General features: G+C 31.5%; 1 protein-coding gene and 1 pseudogene across 4 annotated transcripts; both read right to left on the reverse strand.

Moving 5' to 3' along the window:
• Positions 1-2,580: 2,580 nt before the first annotated feature.
• On the reverse strand, positions 2,581-5,521 carry LOC107955967 (cytochrome c oxidase subunit 6b-2-like; annotated as a pseudogene).
• On the reverse strand, positions 5,379-8,331 carry LOC107953701 (protein FLX-like 4). 4 transcript variants are annotated; one of them, XM_016889087.2, is made up of 5 exons: positions 7,948-8,307; positions 7,502-7,583; positions 6,780-7,421; positions 6,063-6,202; positions 5,379-5,941 (listed from the first exon to the last, which is right to left on the reverse strand). In XM_016889087.2, the coding sequence occupies exons 3-5, from the start codon at positions 7,328-7,330 to the stop codon at positions 5,694-5,696; spliced, it is 939 nt and encodes a 312-aa protein (XP_016744576.2). In that variant the 5' UTR covers positions 7,331-7,421; positions 7,502-7,583; positions 7,948-8,307; the 3' UTR covers positions 5,379-5,693. The 4 variants fall into 4 exon arrangements, with proteins under 4 accessions (XP_016744576.2, XP_040973199.1, XP_016744575.2 ...); XM_041117265.1 differs by having other exon boundaries at positions 7,919-8,266; XM_016889086.2 differs by lacking the exon at positions 7,502-7,583 and having other exon boundaries at positions 7,948-8,331.
• Positions 8,332-21,752: the final 13,421 nt, after the last annotated feature.

A 21,752-nucleotide genomic window follows, 5' to 3' on the forward strand; every position in this document is an offset into this window, starting at 1 on the left:
AAAATATTTTCAATGTATTTTGGGCCTAAATTTCAATTGGGAGCCAGCTCGTCGGAAACTTAACCTTCAATTACGTAATGCATGTTATGGAATAGATTTGAAAAGACTACTTTATCTTTATTACAATTATTATTTATTTCTAAAATTTTAATTTAAGAAAATCAAATGTTAAATTTAAAGTGTATTTACAAATAATATTAAAATTTATATTTTTTTGAGAGAAAAACATCAATAATATTATAACAAAACTTATATTATATTATATTAAATCTGTTATGAATATTTTATTATTAAGTGGATTTCCATCAAGATTAAGATAACGTTTAATGTATTAAAGTTCTATTTCATTTATGTTTTTTATGTCTATAAATATAGACTTAAATCTTTTTAGTCTCCCATTCTCTTTCTACTTTATTCTCTGTCTTTTATTTTATAATAAAATCTTGATTCTTTGGTATATTTATTACAAAATTAATCTAAAATAATATTTTAAGATTATTTGAAAGCAAAGATTTTGTGTATTTCAAATTTCAATTTCATTTGGAATAAAAATTGAGACTGAGAATGATTCTTTTTAAAGAAATCGATTTTCAAAATTTGTTTGGAGGGATTATTAAAGTTACCATTATCTAATTAATGTTGTCTAAATTAAATAAGTAGGTCAAATTAGAAATTGATTAAGATATCGATTTGATAAAAAGTATAAAATTGGTGAACCCGTAAACCCATACACATTAGGCTAAAAAATAGTTGAACAACTTTTATAATATTTTCTTTACAATTTTTTATTTTTTGAAATTTAAATAACACAAATTTAAATTCTATTATCCTCTCCCTTCCTCAGCTTTCTTCAATATTATAATGATAAAAAAAAAGCAATCAAAGTTTTTTTTTTAAGAAATTACTAATAAAATGACAATTTTAAAAAAATTAAATGTTATATATTAGATATGATTTCTTTTTGCTATTTATAAAATTTTTACTTAAGTTCATGTTATAAGTTAATATAAATTTTTAGTATAATTTTTTTAGCTGAATTTTTAATATATTTGATATAATATTATTTTATATTAATTATAAAATCCTTAATTGAGTTAATGTCAAGAATTAATTAATATAAAAATGGGTAAAAAAATTATAATTTATTAAAATAACAAATATTTACACATTTTAGTAATTTATACTTTTTAAAAATTAAAACAACTTTAAAAAGAATTCTTAAAATAAATCAAACATTAAGTTTTGACTTAAAAAGATTATTACTTGAGTTGATTTTTCTATAGTATTATTTAAACCTTTAATTAAGTTTATTCACGAGTTAATTGAGTTCCAATTTAATTGAGAAAAGTTAATATTTCATTTATATTAAATGACTACTATTATTTTTTTAACGATATTTTCATATTTTTATATAATCTTTAAATAAAAAAATTAAAATTAATATATCAAAGGATCAAACACATGTTTAATGAATTTATAAACTAGTTATTTTACCAGTACACTAGTAATTATTTTTAAGTAAATTAAAAAATATATTAAATATTTTCTCTCACCCATATTGATTAAGTTGGTATCAAAAGCGAATTCCATGACAATATACTTGAATTTTTAATATTAAATTTCCTTTCATCAAGATAATAACTTTTTAGCCTGCCATATATCACTTACTATAATAATATATTAATTATTATCATATATTATTATATTGACTGAAATATGCTCTAAGTTCCTATATTTTTCTGCATTTAAAAGTTAACCCTCTTAATATATTATATGGTATATAATATATTAATAGTTTATATATATGCATCAATAGTTAAAAATTATAATATCATGTAATACTATATCTTTTATTATAATCTATATCATAATAGTTATATATATATTAATATTTTTAAAATATATTATATTATATTTATTATATGTATTAATAATATACTAATTTAATATATTAATTTAAGATCAGTTTAGGTGATCGATTTCAATAATAGTTATATAATATATTATATTATTACTATTAAAATTTAATTTTATAGCTTTTAATAATTATTAGTTTTATATATTTATTATACATATATAATTAAATAATTAAAGATATTTTATATTAAATTAATGTTTTTAAATATTTACTGCACTTTATAATTAAACATAAAAAAATCATTATTAATTATTTTTCCTATTAATAAAATTTTAAAATAAATATGCAATGTTTATGAATATATTTTCAAAAATAAAGAATTATCTTTTTTTTAAGTAAATCATAAAATTATATTAATTATTAATGTCAATTATTATTGTTCAGTTATAAATTTGAATTTTTTCAAGCTTTGGGTTAGATTTATCTTAGGCTTAGGCCAAATTAGTCTCAGTCTCAGATCTATTATGGGCTGGGATCTGAGCTTTATAATTTAGATACCATTTGTGGTTTAAACCATTATTATATGACTTATCAAAGCCACCCTTAATGCAAATATAAATCATTTTCCTTGCCTGTGAGCAGTATATGAGCAAACGATACCGAGAAAAAGAACTTACTGAAAATTCATGAAAGCAGTACCACACCACTAAAATGTAAATGAAGATGGAAACAATCTGCTTGAAAAAGAAGGTACATGAATTAAAGCATCTGAGCATATTCCAGTTCTTTAACAACTCATCGACCTTATTAATTCGAAACTTTCAAGAATAACTATTGGAAGTAGCTAAAGACAAGTTTTCCATGCCAGAGAAGCAATGGTTCACCCACTTTCCAATGTGTGATCACAGTCACAGAGGACGCAGGAAAGTACCATGCTCCCTCTGTTCATTCCACTTCTCAATCTGGCATCAATTTCAGCATCATCCAGGATGTTAAAATGGGAAACACGAGTTTAATAAAATGGCTTAAGTTATCAATACTTCCTTTACAAGTAACTCTTGATACAAGCACTGTAGTTATTAAAGAAGAATCACAATAATTTACAAAACTGTTCCTAAACCAATAACATGTTCAAGTAGACACTTCATTCATATTTGTAATAAACATCATCAGCCAAATCAATGATAATTCTACCAATATGACGTATAGAGCAGCTTGTAGTATACTAACATGCTACATCACTTCTGATAGTGAGAAAGAAAAAGAGCAGAAGCACAATAAAGGGCACACCTGGTGAGCAATAAAAGCACCTATAATTTACTTATGCCCTTACTGTCAGAGTTTCAAGTTATTTCCTTAAGAATAACATATTTCTATATGAATCAGTTGGTATCTGAAAGTACAGAATATGTAACAAGCTTCATCAACAGAGACATGACGTATACAAGGCATATTTGCCTGTGAACAATAGAGCTTTGTACTACAAGCTAGGAGAATAAAAAGCACATGATATAAAGCTTATATACAGCATCAATTCCATTGCAACAAGGCAAACTCTGGTTTACTTATGACGATAAGAAAAACTAGGTATACTCACCCATTCACCAGGACAAAGAGAACGGTAGTATTAGGCAAATTTTTCGCATTGATGACTCTTCATCCTTTGCAGCCAAGCACCTGTAATTGATTCTAAGATTATTAAAAGAAAGAGGGGGGGAGGGAACATTTGGTAGTTTCCTAACAAGCAGTGTACCTGTGAAACTCAATGTAGCGGCCGAAACGATGTCTAGTTTGATTTGTTGTACGGCAACGAAAGTCAGCTGGGGCCGTTTTCAGTTCAATCTGGGACAATATACAAGGAAAAAATGGTGTGGAAGAAATGTCAGAGTTCAAAGTGAAACTTCCAATTATGACAGCGCAAAATCATTGTCAAAGCAAAAGAGAAATTTGAAACCCTTTGCAGGGGTTATAGATTAATCTTTCAAGGAAATTATACGGTAGAATAAGTATAGAGAGATAACATTAGAAGCCAACTGGCATGAATATGTATAAAGAATTAGTCACAGCCAACAGGCTTCCAAGAGAAACATACAATAAAAGATAATTGAAGTTCCAAAATCCCACAAAAGGGTATCTGAAAACTCTCACTGCAGAATCAAAGTGTCATCTAATTCCCCACCAAACCATCAATTAATGTTCACAGACAAGGTCCATAATACCAGAACAGCCCCTAAAAGGAAAGCTGTCCAACATCACAAATTCCTTGAATCATAGATAAACCAAGAAATACATAAAAGTATCTGTATTAAGTCATTAAAAGAGAACAAACTATATTTGATTTTCCTGCTATACATTCCAACATAGAAAAAAGAAGGGTATAAACTAAAATTATAAACACCTTATTCTGGAAATTGACTTTCTGCTTGTAAATATCTAATTTCCTTTTAGATAATACTTTCAGTGGTATAAATCCACTACAGTAATCCAGTGTTCTTTGACTAATTCAGGAATGCCATAAAGCTTACTACTGTTAAGACTTTTGAGGTCATCATATGCTGCCCTAATTATAAGTAAGAATTGGATATCACCCGTGTCTACATTTCTTACATTTGCAGCAGTCTTTCTCCAAATTAAATTTCTATAAATTTTTATAATTAAAATTACAGACCATTTGACCTGTGAATGGATGCTAATTAGGAAAATGAAAAAAATCGTGGATATAATGATGCCATTAGTGCTAGACACCTTTAATTTATGTGACATACGCATTAAAAATGCCTTCTTTCTTTTTTTTGTTTTATAGATTTTTGCGTAAATTTTTTTTTATAAATTTTTGCGTACAGCAATGAACTTTCACATTCTTCTAAAATTCATAGTATTTCAATTCTTGTTCAAGCATTGGCAAGGAATGAGAACATTCACAATCAATGAGCAAAGAAGAAAAATCAGGTTTCGAATCTTTGATGGGCTACTTAAAAGTAGGCGAAACTCAAGCGAGGATAAATGGCACTAACACTAAAATTAAACAAACATAATACTATCTAACTAAAATCTATCTAATTACTAAAACCCAATATTAAACTTAGTAATTCACTTAAAAAGAGCCTAAAACTAAGAGTGAATTTAACTCTAAAACATATATTAATTAAACACCTATCAAATTCGTTCCAACTGTCATTGTAATGTAATGTTATAATGTTTTTGTTCTAATATATGACAATGCACCATTGTTTGTCATATTTTTATTCCGATTTAATGCACACTACCATTTTAGTGTAATGTCTGCCAATAATTGTTTCAAAATGGTATGAACTTTGAACCAAAAGAAAAAAGAAGTTATAAACAACAATTAAATAGAAAGCCGACAAAATTAATTGAAGTTGGTTCGATTCGGTTAATTATTTTAACAAAAAAAGCTCAATTCAACTAAGGGTTTAGTTAATTATAGTTCAATTAACAATGCATCAAGCTAACTATTTCAACACCCCTTAGATTAAATGTTTGAGAATATAAAACAAAATACTTAGAATTATTAAATATTATATCCAGAAATCATATTTACAGGCGCAAAAGTTGGGGACTAATATGCCATTCATCTTGTAATTGCTTCAAACGCAAGGAAGACCTAGTTCTTTCACCTTTCTGTATTCTAAAAGCATACATAGTTTCAATTGAACAGTTTAGCGTGCAATGGATACCAAGTTGCTAATTTGAGGGTAAAATATGGGATGCCCATATTGTAATCTGTGGTGCTTTATTAACTGCTGATATCTTTAACAGCATAAAGCTAACAATCCAGGGTCAAGGTGAGGCTTTCAAGGCAGCTTCGCCTAGTTTACCTCTGAGCAAGTGATGGATCGTAGGGTGCTCCCCAAACTGAGCTAGGGACAGTTTGACTACCGGTTGCAGCAATAGCAGCTGGAACATTGGTACTATTACCATAAGGGATTAGGCCCTCTACTGGCCCAAGAACTGTCTGCATTACAGGCCGACTGTAGCCATCAAAATAGGTGGTGCCACCTTGAAAAGGTGGTGCATATGAAGGATCAGGATTCATGTAGCCACCAGCATATGGTACCATTCCTATTTGTGTTAAAGAACACAACATCAATGCAAGTGTTAGCAGAGGGAAAAGGTGGGAGAAAAAGTAAAGAAGCAACCAGATTGTGTGCCAAGTACCATTTATATGGGAAAAGAAAGTTACCATTCATTTTCTTCTCAGCACTCAAGACTTCAGCGCGTAGCTTTTCAACTTCTTTTGCCATCCGGATTAGATTCTTCTCCATAGCTTGCATTTGCTCCACCTGCTCTATGTTTGACTCTTTTTCATGCTGAAATGTAACGCTACATTTAAACAAATTCAAAAAAGTAATCAGAGCCTACTTCTTGGCAACTATATGGTGGTGGAAAGCCCCACAAATGAAATATGAAACAAAGAGATCTTGAAGTAAGCAACATGATTATTTTGCTTGCTTGAACATTTGCGTAACCTATGACTCTGGGCTCACAGAATAATTTTTTGATAATCAATCTATAAATCTGGTGCTATCAAGGCTTATTACAACCATTTCCATCTATTGATTACTTAAAACAGCATGCCACATTAAAGCTGGAGCATGGGGCAATAATAACAATCGGCATATTCAACATGGCAATTTTTTTAACAGTTACCAAGCAGTTTATAATTCAGATGAACAATAGAGCAAATAAATCATATTTAAAAGTTACGGAGCTCTTGCAAGAATTTGAATGACCAAATGCAGTTACCAAGTCCCGTGGTATTCTTTCAGGACAAACACTATCATATTAATAACAAAACATTTTACCACAATAACAGTGAATATTGCAGCAAAATATTTTCAATATGATAACTTACTGAAGGGTTCCAGACACCAAGCAACAAAATGATTGTTTAACTCACCGTAATCTGTGGTGCTCTTTCCTCAAATCTTCAAGTTCAGCATGCAACTCCGGCAGACACTTAACATCAGAACGAGTTTTTGCCAACTCCTGCGAGGCCTGTTGAATTTGGGCAATTAACTCTTGTCTCACTTTGACTAAATTTTGTGCCTCAATAAGTGCCTGTTGCAACTCTTTTTTAACACTCTCACCAACCCGAATATCCGGTTCCATTTTTGCAATCTTTTCCTGCAGAACCCTGATCTGAATATCACTCTCATTCTGGATGCTTCTAATGTGTTCCTTGAGTTTCTGTGCTTCATGACGAGCAGCCACAACATCCTCCCTCAACGTGACATGACTAGCTGTCAATCTGTGATTGTCTCTAGCAAGTTGCTCAATTTCTGCAGCCTGAGAAGCAATCTTGTTCTCTAAAAGCTCAGGTCGTAGAAGTGGCTCCAAAGCCCCACGAGCAGCAGAAGGACCTGAGCCAGCAAGTGAACCATGTCGTATCGCACTTGGAGCCTGGATGGAACGTCCCTCATACGCTGATCGGATTTTTCTAGAATCCATCTGTCTGAGAATCCACTCAGACTAGGTCACATGTAAATGGTAATCTAGATAGTGAACACCTTAGGTATGGATACCTAACTGCTCTTCTTTTCTTTGGTAAAGAGAGAAAAAGGGCAAGGGTCAGTCACAGGAATGAAGGCCACGTATATGATAATGGAGAAAAGAGCTTACCCTTCTACAACCACATTATAGGAACAAAATTTTGAAAGACCAAGTACCCCCAAACTACAACCAAATTGTATAAAGAGAAGCCCTGATACAGGTCACAGAAGGAAGAATGTCCTTCAAACTATACCCAACGGAAAAAAAGGAAAAAAAGAAAAAGAAAACTACAGCAAAATTGTATGATGTGCAGCGTAGAATCCTCTCTCAATTAGAAAATAATTGCCAAGAAACATACAAGCCTCCTTTTCTTTCTTTCTATTCTCTAACTTCTATTGGATGGATTTAACTCTACAATACATCTAGCAACAACAATATAATTCAACTCCATTTATCAGATTAATTCAAATACAAGACAATAACTATTTAGTTGTTTAGAAAATAGCATGACTCATAATAAAAACAGAAATGAACTATGATTCTCACAGTGAGGAGTCATCTACATGCATCACTACCTTCGTTACCCGGACTCGGCAATTTGGAGTGCAGTATCCGTGTCGACACGATCCGACACGGATTCCGACAGAGATCCGGCAAAAACCAGCGGACACGGTGGTGGGTGATAATTGAGATGAGAAGAGAAGAGGAAAAAAACTGATTTGCAGAGACGAGAGAGGAGATGAACGATGGGAACGATGGTAGGAGGAAGATGATAACAAGAAAGAGAAATGACTTTTCAAAAAAATGAACAAAAACAAATTAGGGTGTAATTTATAAATCAAAAACTAATTTAGGTGGTAAACCGTTAGGTTATGAATTTGTGGAAAGGGGGAAGAATAAGTGGGCTGCTTAATATCCCACGGATAACAATCCGTTTCTTGCCCGTTTTACACTTTTACTTGATTTCTAGTTTTAACTTTACAATTTCTTTTTATAACTAATTTGATTTTGTAATAAAATTTTTTAAACTAAATTTTATTAAATAATTATTATTTGTTTAATATTCCAAGATAATTGTTATACCGTTATTCAAATCTTACCTGTGGCGCACTCAAAGAGCTTCAAGTGAGTACTTGAGGATGGCCCTTTACCAACATCTGCCATGTCGTCTTTAGCTAATTCAACCCCCCAAATCGACTTTCAACCACAAGCTACTCGTTAATAGAAGAGATACCATCCCTCCATCTAGCCACTCATTCGTTATGGTTAGGCCACCTGCTTTTTAGTGTAAGCACTCCTTTCGGGGACTATTGGGACCCATCTGGACATAACAACTTTATATTGCCTAAGAAAATAACAGATAGGTCCCAATATGCATGTCTCTCAGTACTCCATGATGGTAATCACCTTTCCACGTCATGCAAGTAGCCAAGCGGATCTTGCTTATAAATACCCTCTTAAACGATTAGAAAATGATCTTCCCCTTTGAGCAATCCTTGAATCCTTACCCTCACCGCAAATCAACCTCCTTAACTCGCACAACCATCTTCTTGTCCTCTTGTCTTTCTCAGCTCTTCCCCTTCTTAGGTGAACCGGCCTTCATTCATACTACCACAACTTCCTTATTGTCTTGTCCCTTGTTTGTATTTAGTATCAATAATTGGTTTGGTGAACGTGGACGACCTACAATGACTTTTTCTCAGAATGATGCTCCTATCAACTCGATAAACCCAGCCAACTCCTTCTGTAACAACCCGATTTTGGTTAAATTGGAATAGTAGTTTCAGAACCACAAATTCGATGTCAAAAAATCATTTTAATATTATTTTATGTGTTTATAGCATGATAGCATGTATGTGTGAAAGTTTCGTAAAGAAATTTTACTGTTTGAATGCTTAAAATTCGGTAAAAAGGACTAAATCACGTAAAATGTAAAATGCATGTTTTGTTAGTTAAATGTGTCAAATAGCTTTGGCTTTTAATTATGGTGGCCTTAAATGGTAATTAGACCATTAAAATGGTGGGTGGACAATATTGGACATTAATATGATGATTTTAAATGGTTTATAATAAGGTTAATAAAGTAATTTAGTATTAAATGATGAATTAAATTAAAGAAAAACAAGATATCATCTTGTTTTCTTCTTTACTTAGCCGAAAGTAGAAATAAAACACCATTAAAAGGGTTTCAAAATTTCGGCACATTCCTAGCTTGATTAAGGTACGTTTTAGCTCAGTTTTTGATGATTTTTATGTTTTTGTAATCGTTGCAACTCAATCTAGCTAGCCCGTATCTTTAATTTCGAAACCGTTAAAGATTTTAAGAGTTTCCATTTTTGAATCTATGTGTTCTTTGATATTTAATGTTGAAATATGAAAGCTTGATGATAGATTTTCATGTTTTGTAAAGTGATTTTTAATGAAAATGCATAATAGGGATTAAATTGTGAAATGTGCAAATTATGTAGTTGAAATGTGAAATAAATGAAAGTTTTGGGCTTCTAGGAACCTATAAATAATTCGGCCAAGCTTGGGTTTATTGAAATTATGTGAATTTTGTGTTTCGAGAAATAAGGACTAAATTGTTAAAAGTGTGAAAGTTTAAGGGCTAATGTGGAAATAGACCTAAATGTATGTTTTGGACTAAATTGAATGAATGGCTGATTAAATAAGTTAATTTTGAATTCATATAGATTAAGAAAGAACGAATTCGGATTTAGATCGGGGAAAAAGTAAGGTTATCGAGTAGTCGACCCTATCCGTCAATTCCAAATACGAGGTAAGTTCATATGTGATTACTACATTATAAATGTATGTTAAAATGCTTTAATATTGCATAATTTGTTAAAATGGGATTATGGATAATGCATGAATTGTGAAAACGACTTTACAAATGCATTCGATGATAGAAACGAAAAGTGTGAAAGCCTGGTTGAACCTTAAGAATAGTTTTGAATACTATTGACATGTCAATAAGTGATACGTTGAATTGGCTTAGGGTCATGATATTAGCATTGCGGGTGCATATTTTACTGATTTGGCTTCGGGCCATGCATATCAGATGATTTGGCTTCGGGCCATGATAATAGTTCTTTGGATAAGTTATCTTAATTTGGCTATGGGCAATGGTATAGGTACTTATCGTACAAGACTCCTGAGTATCCATTTTCTATTCCAAACGGTTCAATGGGTGAACGAACAATGTGGTTGAGGAAGAGGTTAGTACGAAGCGATACATGTATGTACAGAACCTATTCGAGTATTAAATAGTGAAAGTTCGATGAGATGGTATTTGATCATGTTTTGAGACATGAGAAAGGTTTGTAGTTAATGTGTATATGGTTTTGTCATGTGTAATTGGTTGATTTGCATTGATTCGATGAATTAAGTTATTCACATACGAGCTTACTAAGCTATGAAGCTTACTTCTTGTTATTTTTCTATGTTTTATAGTGAATCAAGGCTAGCTCGGATCTGGGAGTTGTCGGGAACATCATCGCACTATCAAACATCTAAGTTGGTACTTTTGAGTTAAGCTTTGAGTATATGGCATGTATAGGGACTTTGATCATTATGGTATATGTGAAGCTTATGAAGTTAGCCATTTAAAATGGCTTGTAAATGTATATGTTTTGGTTTGTATATATAGCCATAAGTGATGGCTTATTTTTGTATGTTTTGGTATGAATGTGGTTATGGTTTTATAGTTGCTCAAATGGTTAATTGATTTGTGGAATATAAATGCTGGAGAAATGCCTTGATAAAATATGATTTTAGATGTTGTGTTGGTTATTTGTAGGGTAAGTTATGTATGTGTAAATTATGGTAAATGATCCATATTGTTTGATATTATTTTGGCATGTATTTGGCTAAGTAAATGGTAGTGATTTGAGATTTGGAATAGATGATGAAATTATAATGATATGAATTGTACATTTGGTAGATGATTTTGGCTGCCTAATTGTATGATGAAATGGTACCATTTGCTCTTTTATAGGTATAATTGGTTTAGTGGCAAAATGGCTTGGCAAATAGCCTATTTTTGTCCACGCGAGTAGAGACACGATGTCTCAGCCGTGTGTGACACACGATCATGGTACACAGCTGTGTGTCCCCTGAAGCTCTCTTTAAAATCAAGTCAGTGAGTTACACGGCCTAGACACACGGGCGTGTGATCGGCCGTGTGGCCAAGTCAGTATACCCTCAAGTTTTCATACGGCCTAGTACACGGGCGTGTCCTCGGCCATGTGATACAAGTCAGTATGTATGCCCTGTTTCCACATGGCCTGAAACACAGGCGTGTCTGGAGCCGTGTGAGGCACATAGCCCGTTCACACGGGCATGTGACCCTTGTATGGTTGAAATTTTTCTAAGCTTCCAAAATTTTCATATGTTATCGGTTTAGTCCCGAATCACACAATATGATTGTGTTGAATGATTTATGAGAATGAATGATTTATGTTTGATAAATGTATGCTATATATTGTGAATTGATCGGTAATACCTCGTAACCCTACTCTGGCGATGGATACGAGTTAGGGGTGTTACACCACCAACCCAGCAAGCTCCTTTACTCTGGCAAATCCTATCAACCTTGTAAACTCTAAGCTCCCTCTAACCCTAAACCTCACTAAGAATGCTCCATTGAATTAGTTATCGAACCAACATTTCCTATCATTCTCTCAACCTTTTTCATCCTTTTGCGCAGTTCATGGCAACCCTCAACACTCCCTTGGCCTCCAACCCATCTACATCTGTCCCACCTACTACCCTTGTCCTACTAGTAGTCACCAAGTTACACCCATCCTCTAACATCTCCTCCATTGACCCTAGAAAACAACTCGGCCAATACTTCCAACAAGCCATTGCCTATTTTTCTGTTCAACCATCATCCCCATCCCCGCGGATCAAGCCTCTCAGCAGTAATAATCATCTAGATTTCAACATGTCAATAAGATGCAAGAAAAAAAATTAGGAGCATGGAAGAACAACTCATTGAGTAACAGCACTAAGTCCAAGAGCAGTAGGAGCGTCATCATCTCCTTAACCATACGAATGCCAATAATAAGCAGATAATTACCGACCTCGCGTAGTTAGAGATGCTGCCAGAAGAAATGGTCCACTGCCTTGCGACCACCTAGAAAATTCTACTTAATCCACCTTCCGCAGAAATAAAAACAAAATCCATCATAATGATATGATTGCTAAAGAAATTCACCCAGCCAATCCTCAGGCTCGAGACGCTCTAAACAATCTTACTTTCATAGAGGAGCAGATTGCGACCAACAAGTTAGAATTGTTGCAAGAGGTTGTGTGTCTAAAGCTAAAGAGACCTCTTGAAGTTACTCTATCGAGCCCTTTGTCCTTAGAAATGTTAACCTACAATCTTTCTACCTCATTCAATTTTCCAAAGCTCTCCTACAATGGCATAGGCAACTTAGAGGAAATCCTAGCCTATTATAACAACCACGTGAGCATCATCGGTGCCTTTGATGCTGTTAAATGCAGGGCTTTCTCCATGACTCTCTCACACATTACCCGACAGTGGTACCTGTCATTGCCTCAAGGTTTCATCTAGTCCTTTTGATTAATTGGTCAGGTTATTCATGAGTAGATTTTTTGCTAACAAAACTTTTCAGCAATCTCTTGTCTACCTTATGTCCACCCGTCAAAGACAAAACGAGTCACTTAGTAACTTTATAAGAAGATTTAATGCAACAACTATTGTCGTAAAAGGGATTTATGATAATTTGGCCATTCAAGCCTTTATGGCTAGCACCACAAACCAAAATTTGAAGTACCACATCATTAATAACCCCTCGTACAAATTGTCTACTTTACATGAGATGGCGTACCATTTTTTCAAATATGCTGCAATGGTAAAGGATCATGTCAAGTCATCAATAACCAATCTTATTATTCGTTTAAATTCACCCATTTAAAATATTTCTTAAGAAGCACAAGTTTTCACTTCTTCTTACTTCTCCCAAGTTCCCTTTATATATCCACTTCTAATTCACTTTAATTTACCCAATCAATTTAATTTACCCAATCAAAGCTTACTCTATAAATTTTCCTCACTTTCTCATAAACCAAATGCTCTTCATTGCCACTCAAATTGTTCTTCCAATGGCTCGTACCAAGCAAACAGCTAGGAAATCAATTGGTGGCAAGGCTTCTCATAAGTAGCTACCCACAAAGGTAACTTGTAAATTAGCTCCGGCAACCGGAGGAGTGAAGAAGCCTCACTGATCCAAGCCTGGAACTATGGCTCTTAGAGAAATCAAGAAGTACTAGAAAAGCATTGAACTCCGGATAAGGAAGCTCTTGTTCCAGAGGTTGGTGAGGGAAATCACTCAAAATTTCAAAATCGATTTAAGGTTCCAAAGTAGTGTTGTCATTGCTCTTCAAGAAGTTCCTAAGGCTTATCTCGTTGGGCTTTTTGAGGATATTAACCTCTGCACTATTCATGCTAAAAGGGTTATAATCATGCCTAAGGATATTCAACTTGCTAGAAGGATTAGAGGAGAGAGAGCTTAGATAATTTGTTTGTTTTTACTTTTTAGTTGATAAAATGCCTATGATCAAAGGAAACCTAAGCTTAATTTGCTTTCTTAGCAAATATTGATGTAAATCGGTGAAATTCTATTTAAGTCATTGGGTTGTTAAAATCATTGTTGTATGGTCTTTTTTATTTTCACCGTTTGCATCAATCAAAAGCTTTTTTGTTTCCCTTCTCTTTAATAGTTCAATTTTTTTTCATGAAATAACTTTGAACATCACGAGTCTACGAATTAAAATCCAAACAGCTTTCTTCTCCGATATCTAACATTAATCGTCAGATCGACTTGAATCTAAGGTATATTCTTTTACGTATTAATGACTACTAATTTACCGTACTAATTGTCGAATCGTTGCTTGAAGCTCACTAACCAGACTTTAAAAAAAAAACTTAACAACTCAATGACTTAAATGAGAACTTTCAGATAGTTTATTGTTTAAATGAAAACTTTTGAATAATTCAATGACTATTTTATAACATTTTTATAATCTTTTGAAGTTAAGTGATCAAAACATATATTTTACTAATAGTTTATATTAAAGTTATCCAAATTTAATCTAATTATAATAGCAATTTTTGTATTTTATTTAATATGTTTATTATATATAGGTATAAGTCACACATTACTAATAGAAACAAATTCAATCCTATAATATAAATATTAGTTGAGCATTCTTGATCAATACATGAAATGCTAGATTCATTTATTATATTCTTTTGGTAAAGAACATTCCATGTCAATATCATACTTTTAACATGGTCTATCAACAAGCCTTTAAATTCATGTGCTACATGCTAAAAGAAACAAAAGGCATTAAATTCATGGTAGACAATCACTAATGTTTGACCGTCTTCAAGATTTACAATTTTGGTGACCATCACCAATTGGGATAAGCTTCAACTTTTTTTCTCTTCTTGGGTGTTTCGGATGGAGATAAGCTCTCAGCCATTTTGAAACGCACATTCAAGCGAAAACAAAATAAGGAAGTGACACTGTGACAGCAACAACAACAAACGAAACTTATTTATTTATTTGACAGCTAATCCACTTTCACATTAATTCCCAAGTAATTTCTATCTGTATAGCTTTGCAAGAGAAGGGCTAATCTAAAAAAGAACGATTTTAAGTAGGATTTAACATATAAAAAGACATAAATTTCAGAAAAAAAATATTAAATCATATTTGGCTAAATAAATTAAATATGTCAGAAAAAAATTATATGTCCAATTTTTTTAATTTAAGGAAATATATCGTTTTTTAAAACATCGTGTAAAAGTGCATCTAGTTGGGTGATGCGTTTTCCTCTTAAGTTGTATTTTTTGAATTTTTTAATATAATTAGTTTGTTTGATTAAATGATTAAATATTAGTGATTTTATCCTTTAGTCTAAAGTTCGATTTCTCTTCCACTCACATTTTTATTTTTTAATTTCATGCTATTTTAAGTTTTTTTTTATTTTTAATTAATATTTTTAACATCTGAATTCTATTAGTTTAATGGTTAAATAATAATAATTTCAACTTTGAGTCTTAAGTTTAATTCTTCTTTCAAATACATTTGTAATTTTTATTTCATATTGTTTCAAGTTTTTATTTTTAATTAATAAATATATTTTTTTCAAATTTTTATTTTTAATTAATAAATCTTCTATTTATAAAATCAAATAATTATTAAAAATATAATTATTTTTAGTATATATAATTTTTATATATGTAATACTTATTTTTCAATCCATATCATGAGTGTAGTAAATTTTAGTATTATATATTTTTGTATGTGTATCTAAAATATTTGAAATATTATACTCACAATGTAGATGAAAAACAATGATATTTGACGTAATTTACATATAAAAATAATAATTTCACTTTATAATATTAGAAATTATCATACCTATAATATATGTGGAAAAAAATATTTGACATATAAATATTATATATAAAAAAATTAGTTGATATTTATATTATATATAAATGAGTTATTAATTTCAAATATTTTTAACATAATGATATATGTAAAATATATCTTATTATTATATAATTACGGGATTTTTACTATAATCATACTAAAAAAAACCAAAATAGGATGCCTTGAAAATTATATACGAAAATAGGCTATTCCAAGTGGTGGAGGGTGGTGGATAAGCGGCACCACCCTCAAATTTCTGCCATTTCTGACATTCTTCATGTAAAAAAAAACTATAGGTCAGAAAAAAATAATAAAATATAGGTTGAGGGTACCCCATAGGCGGCACTGGTTGAGGGTACCCCATAGGCGTGCCGGTGCTGCTGCCATGAAAGAAGAAGAAGAAGAAGAAGAAGAAAAAGAGAAAAAGAAGAAGAGGGAGGCGAGAAAGGAAAGAAAGAAAGAAAAAAAGAAAAAAGAGAGAGGCAAGGAAAGAGAAAAATAAGGAAAAAGAATTAAATGAAAGGAAAGTTTAGGGAATAGGGAAAAATAATTAAAGTTTTTAAAAGGTAACTTTTTTTTATAAAATTTAATTTGTATATACAAACAATAAAGAAATATTATTATAGAAATATTATAAATTTATAAACTATAATATTTACATATACAAATAATATAGAAATATTATTATCGGTAAATATTTAAGTTTACAAAATTGTAATATTTATTTTTATTTTTCTCTTAGTTTATTCAATAGAAATATTATATGTATAATTGTATGTATTGTTATTTTAAAAATAAATTATAAATCAATAAAAATATAAAATAAATGCAAATATACCTTAATAACTCTTTTTAACTAAATAATACACTATAAAAATAAATTTAAAAATTAAATTCCAATTAAATCAACAATAATAATTAAATTAAATTAAATTTTATAACAAAAAAATTATATTTTTAACACTTTAACTATTCTTGTAAAAAATCAGAAAAGAAAAAGAAATAATAATTACAGCAATTAAAGCACGTTAAATTATTCTTTCCTAAACTCTAAACTTTCCTTTCATTTAATTTTTTTCCTTATTTTTCTCTTTCCTTCCCTCTCTCTTCTTTCTTTTTTTCTTTCTTTCGTTCCTTTCCCGCCGCCCTCTTCTTCTTCTTCTTCTTCTTCTTCTTCTTCTTCCATGGCAGCAGCACCGGTGCCGCCTATGGGGTACCCTCAACCGGTGCCGCCTATGGGGTACCCTCCACCGGTGCCGCCTATGGGGTACCCTCAACCTATATTTTATTATTTTTTTCCGACCTATAGTTTTTTTTACCTGCAAAATGTCAGAAAATGGCAGAAATTTGAGGGTGGTGCCGCCTAGCACCACCCTCCACCACTTGGAATAGCCTATTTTCGTATATAATTTTCAAGACATCCTATTTTAGTTTTTTTTGTTGGTATTATTATAGTAAAAATCCCTATAATTACATATTTATTATTTGATTTTATGAATAAAAGAGTTATTAATTAAAAATAAAAAAAGCTTGAAATAAAAATAAAAATTACAAATGTGTTTAGAAGAGGAATTGAATCTAGGACTCAAAAATAAAATTATTATTTAATTTTTTAACAAAAAGAACTGATATACTAAAAAATTAATTAAAAATAATAAAAAGACTAAAATAATATGAAATAAAAAATACAAACGTGAGTGGGAGGTGAATTAAACTTAAGACATAAGAACAAAACTACTAACATTTAACCATTTGACCAAATAAACTAATAAACAGTTGGACGCGTTTTCACGCATCCTATAAAAAAAGGACATATTTTCTTAAATTTTAAAAAATCAACTTATTTTATTAAATAACTTGTTCTTTTTTCGACATATTTAATTAATTTAACCGAAAATGTACCAGCGTTGGACTCTATTCAAAATAGATAAAAGCTATGGATTGGGAGGACATTAAACTTACATGTGGTTTGGTATTTTTTTAAAAAAATTAAATGTTAAATTTTTAGTATTACTTTTTATTAAGTATTGAATTACTAATTAAGTACTTAATATAATTTTGTTGCTTGAAAATCAATCTTGATGTTCTAAATATATTTATTTTTTAATTTTAATTTTATTAGTATATTATTTTTGTATAATTTTGAATAAAATAAAATATAGTAATTTGAATGTCTTTTTCTAAATAGAGATTATTTATTTTAAATATGATTTTATAAAAATAAAATCAACTTAGCAATTTCAACGTTAAGTGATAAGCAACCATTTACCTATTTATTTGTTCAATAGATTTTTGGTTAAAAAATTTATTTCAAATAAAAAAATAAATGGGTTAGTATTTGAGAGTGTATTTTTTTTTATTCCGCAAGCAATATTAAAAACTTGACATGTGTCTCTCTTTTTAAAATATTTATTTTTTAATATTTTACCATACACTTGTCAACCCCTAACCCTAATGATGGAGTCTAAAAAATTTACTAATAATGTACCATATAATTTCTCAAAATAAATATGATAGCCAAACATATTTAAAATATTAAATATTGAAAATTTTTATTTCATTAAATAAAAAGAATTTAACATTTTTTTAATATAATGTTTGTTACTGCATGAAACTTTCCCAAACATTTATGCTTAAACCCATGTTTTTCTAATTATTACCAATTAAATTAAAACTTAATCCTGATAATCTAACAATTTTTTTAATGTTAAATCTTATTACATTTACATGCTTGGTTTAAAATTAAATATACAAAAACAAAAATTGCACACTTTTATAGTAAAAATATAATTATCTTCTAAATTTGACTTTTAAACTTGTCTATCTAATCCTGGTGTCCCTAGGAAGTTTGTTTTAAAGACTTTCCCTTTTCTGGTAATTTTAGGACCAATACCCAAACAGGATTTTGAATTTTCTTATTGTGCAATTATGAATAAAATGATAGAGAAAAATAATAATTATCCAAAAAAGAAATAGTTTATAAGCATGAGATGACAGTATACAAAATAGAAATTTGTGACAGGATTCAATTATTACAGCTTTGAGAAACCAATCACTCTACACCAGCCCTTATTGCCATCATTCATATAGATAGAAGGTTTTGACTCATATATCACAAAATAGTTTTGCTGTCTTAGCTCATATTTAAAATATTATTGAAATAAAAAATTGTATAATAATAAAAATGAAATGCACAAACTTTATCATGGATAAAGTATTTTTTTCTTTTACGTTTTATATAAAAAGATAAAATTATTTTTAAAATAATATCTATTATTTATTAAAAGTGATGAGTTTTTGGAAACTTATTATTAAATTGGTGATTTGGTTAAAGGTGGTACGACGATATCAATTTAATGAAACACTTATATATAGTAATAGATAAGGGATAAATATTAAATTTATACATGAACTTTGGTCCAATGTGTAATTTGATACATAAAATTTCGATTTTAATTCCTTTATATACTTTTAAAGAAATGAAAATATACATTTATTTTTATTAGTATGATTCCCTCACTTCGCGTTAGGTTAATTATTTATTTGTGTCAAATTATGAATGTAATACGCCGAATCTAGAGGCGTCACATGTGAGTGCTTTTTAGAAAAACCTTGGCAAGTTAAAAATCGTCTAATTTGTTATCTTTACTTAAGTCGTGAAATCTCTATTCCAAATATTAAGTGAAAAAAATATCATTAACGCAGAAGCTAAAACATCATTAATTCATAAATCAATAATTTAACAATTTAAAATCTCAAAACAAGCCCAAGAATAGTTCGAGTCCAAATACATATTAATCCCAAAATAAATATTTAAATAAAGCAGGCAAAATAAAGTGTTACTAAAAAATCCATAAATGTCTACCAGTGGTCACCATCGAGCCCTCCGTCACACCAATCCATCTACTGCTGAGGATTACTTGACAATAAATAGACAAAGGGGTGAGTTTTTGCAAATTCAGTGTGTACATCCCCACAAACAACATGCATACAAACAGATAACAGAATACAATTATTCGGCCTTAGTCATACAGATATCGCATGCATAACAGATCAGATATCAGAAATATCATTCCCTGCACACCATCTCTGTCCAACTTATCACACCATGTGAGGATAAAATCGACCCACCCAACCCTACACTTCAAGTATGAGGATATAATAGACCCATCCAATCCTACACACCAACTGGTACCGTAAAAACAGTACATAACAAATATACGCAGCATGACTACCAGATAACAGGCTAACCGCCTCTTAGACTTCCTTCTCTTCACAACAATCCCAACCCAATGCAATGTAACACAAATATTATGGCATGCTTATATATAGATATCAGATCATACATCATGTTAGAACAGATATACGAAATTAGACAGATATACATGCTAGTGTTATCATACTTCCGCATACAATGTAGTAGTGAAACAGAGTATAGGGTCTAAGTAATGTTTACCGCCCCTACAGTCAGGTCACAGTCGACTTAGGCGACCCGTGCAACCTTACAGAACATTTCAAACAAATTGGGCTCATACGCTCGTGTGCCCTGCCCGTGTGGCTCACACAGCCCAGGTTGGCCTTGCTCGTGTGGATCACACGGCCTGGCCCAAACTTCCACACGCCCGTGTGGTTCACCCGTGTGACCCACACGCCTGTGTAGACCACACGGCCCAAATAATCGAGCCCGTGCCTCGCACACGGCCTCGCCAGCCTCACACGCCAGTGTCCGTCGTGCCCGTGTGGCACGCGCACGGCCTAGCTCGTTAGTGACATGCCCATGTCTCACGACGCAGGCTACCACACGGGCAGACCACACGCCTGTGTGGCGTCGACAGGCCACTTTTCGGCTTTCACCGAAACTCATTTTTTACGTAATCGGGGTACACACCTGGTTCGTTTTCACTGCTAATCCAACCACGAGCACTCCTCCAAAGCCTAAAATTGACAAAATCGAGCCCAATATCAATCACTTAAATCAGCTTCCTTAAGAACTGCCAAATCCCGAAAGAGAGATCTACTTACCTTCAATGAATATGGTGATTCCTCGCTGTTTAGAACCCCGATTAATGACCCATAGAACCTTGAATACCCCCTAAGTAGCAAACAAAACCCTCTTAAACGATCTCCAAAGAAAATCACGCAACTTAATAAAGCGATACTTACCGAATCGACAGAACCGCTAGCAATACGCCCAAGCCTATCGAAAAAGAAGAAAAACGAAAGAGAGGGGGAAAAAGAGAAGAGAATTTTCAGCAGCAAGGGGAATTTAGGGAAAAAAAGAGAAGACGACCGATAAAAGCTTTTGTTAAAAGAAGGAAATAAGCCCTAATCTTTCCTAAAACCCCCAACTCGGAATTCTGATAAAACCCAACTCTTAGCCAAAACTTGTAGCAAAATAATTCCAAAGCCACTGCAAGGATTCAAACTCAAGACCTTGAACAGCCTAACACTCCTTTTAACCATTAGAACAGCAAGCCCATTCTGTTAAATCTTACCAACAATTCCTTAAAAGCCCATTGACCTAAAGTCAGGCTTTATTCAAATAAAAACCAAAATTTAGCCCAAATTAAAGCTTGAACTTGGGAACCCCCCTCCCCAAACACACACCAGAGCACATAACCACCTAAACCAACAAATCTTTTAAGTCAAAATATCACAAAACAAGAGTTCAGATACTTTTATGCCCAGCCATCACAAAAGCCGAAACTATAGAAATTTGGGACGTTACAATGAAATATATTTTCTTATTTGGGTTAATTACTTTTCTACTGAAAGTAAGTAAATCTTTTCCTTTTTATGATTTGGTTCGTGTTGCTCGACCTCATACTCGACCAGGGGTGAAGCCAGAAAATTTTTTTAGGTGGGCCGAAATGAAATTTTAATTTTTAATAATCTATATCTTATAATTT

The sequence above is a fragment of the Gossypium hirsutum genome, chromosome A07 (genome assembly GCF_007990345.1).
Source record: "Gossypium hirsutum isolate 1008001.06 chromosome A07, Gossypium_hirsutum_v2.1, whole genome shotgun sequence".
NCBI lineage: Eukaryota > Viridiplantae > Streptophyta > Magnoliopsida > Malvales > Malvaceae > Gossypium > Gossypium hirsutum.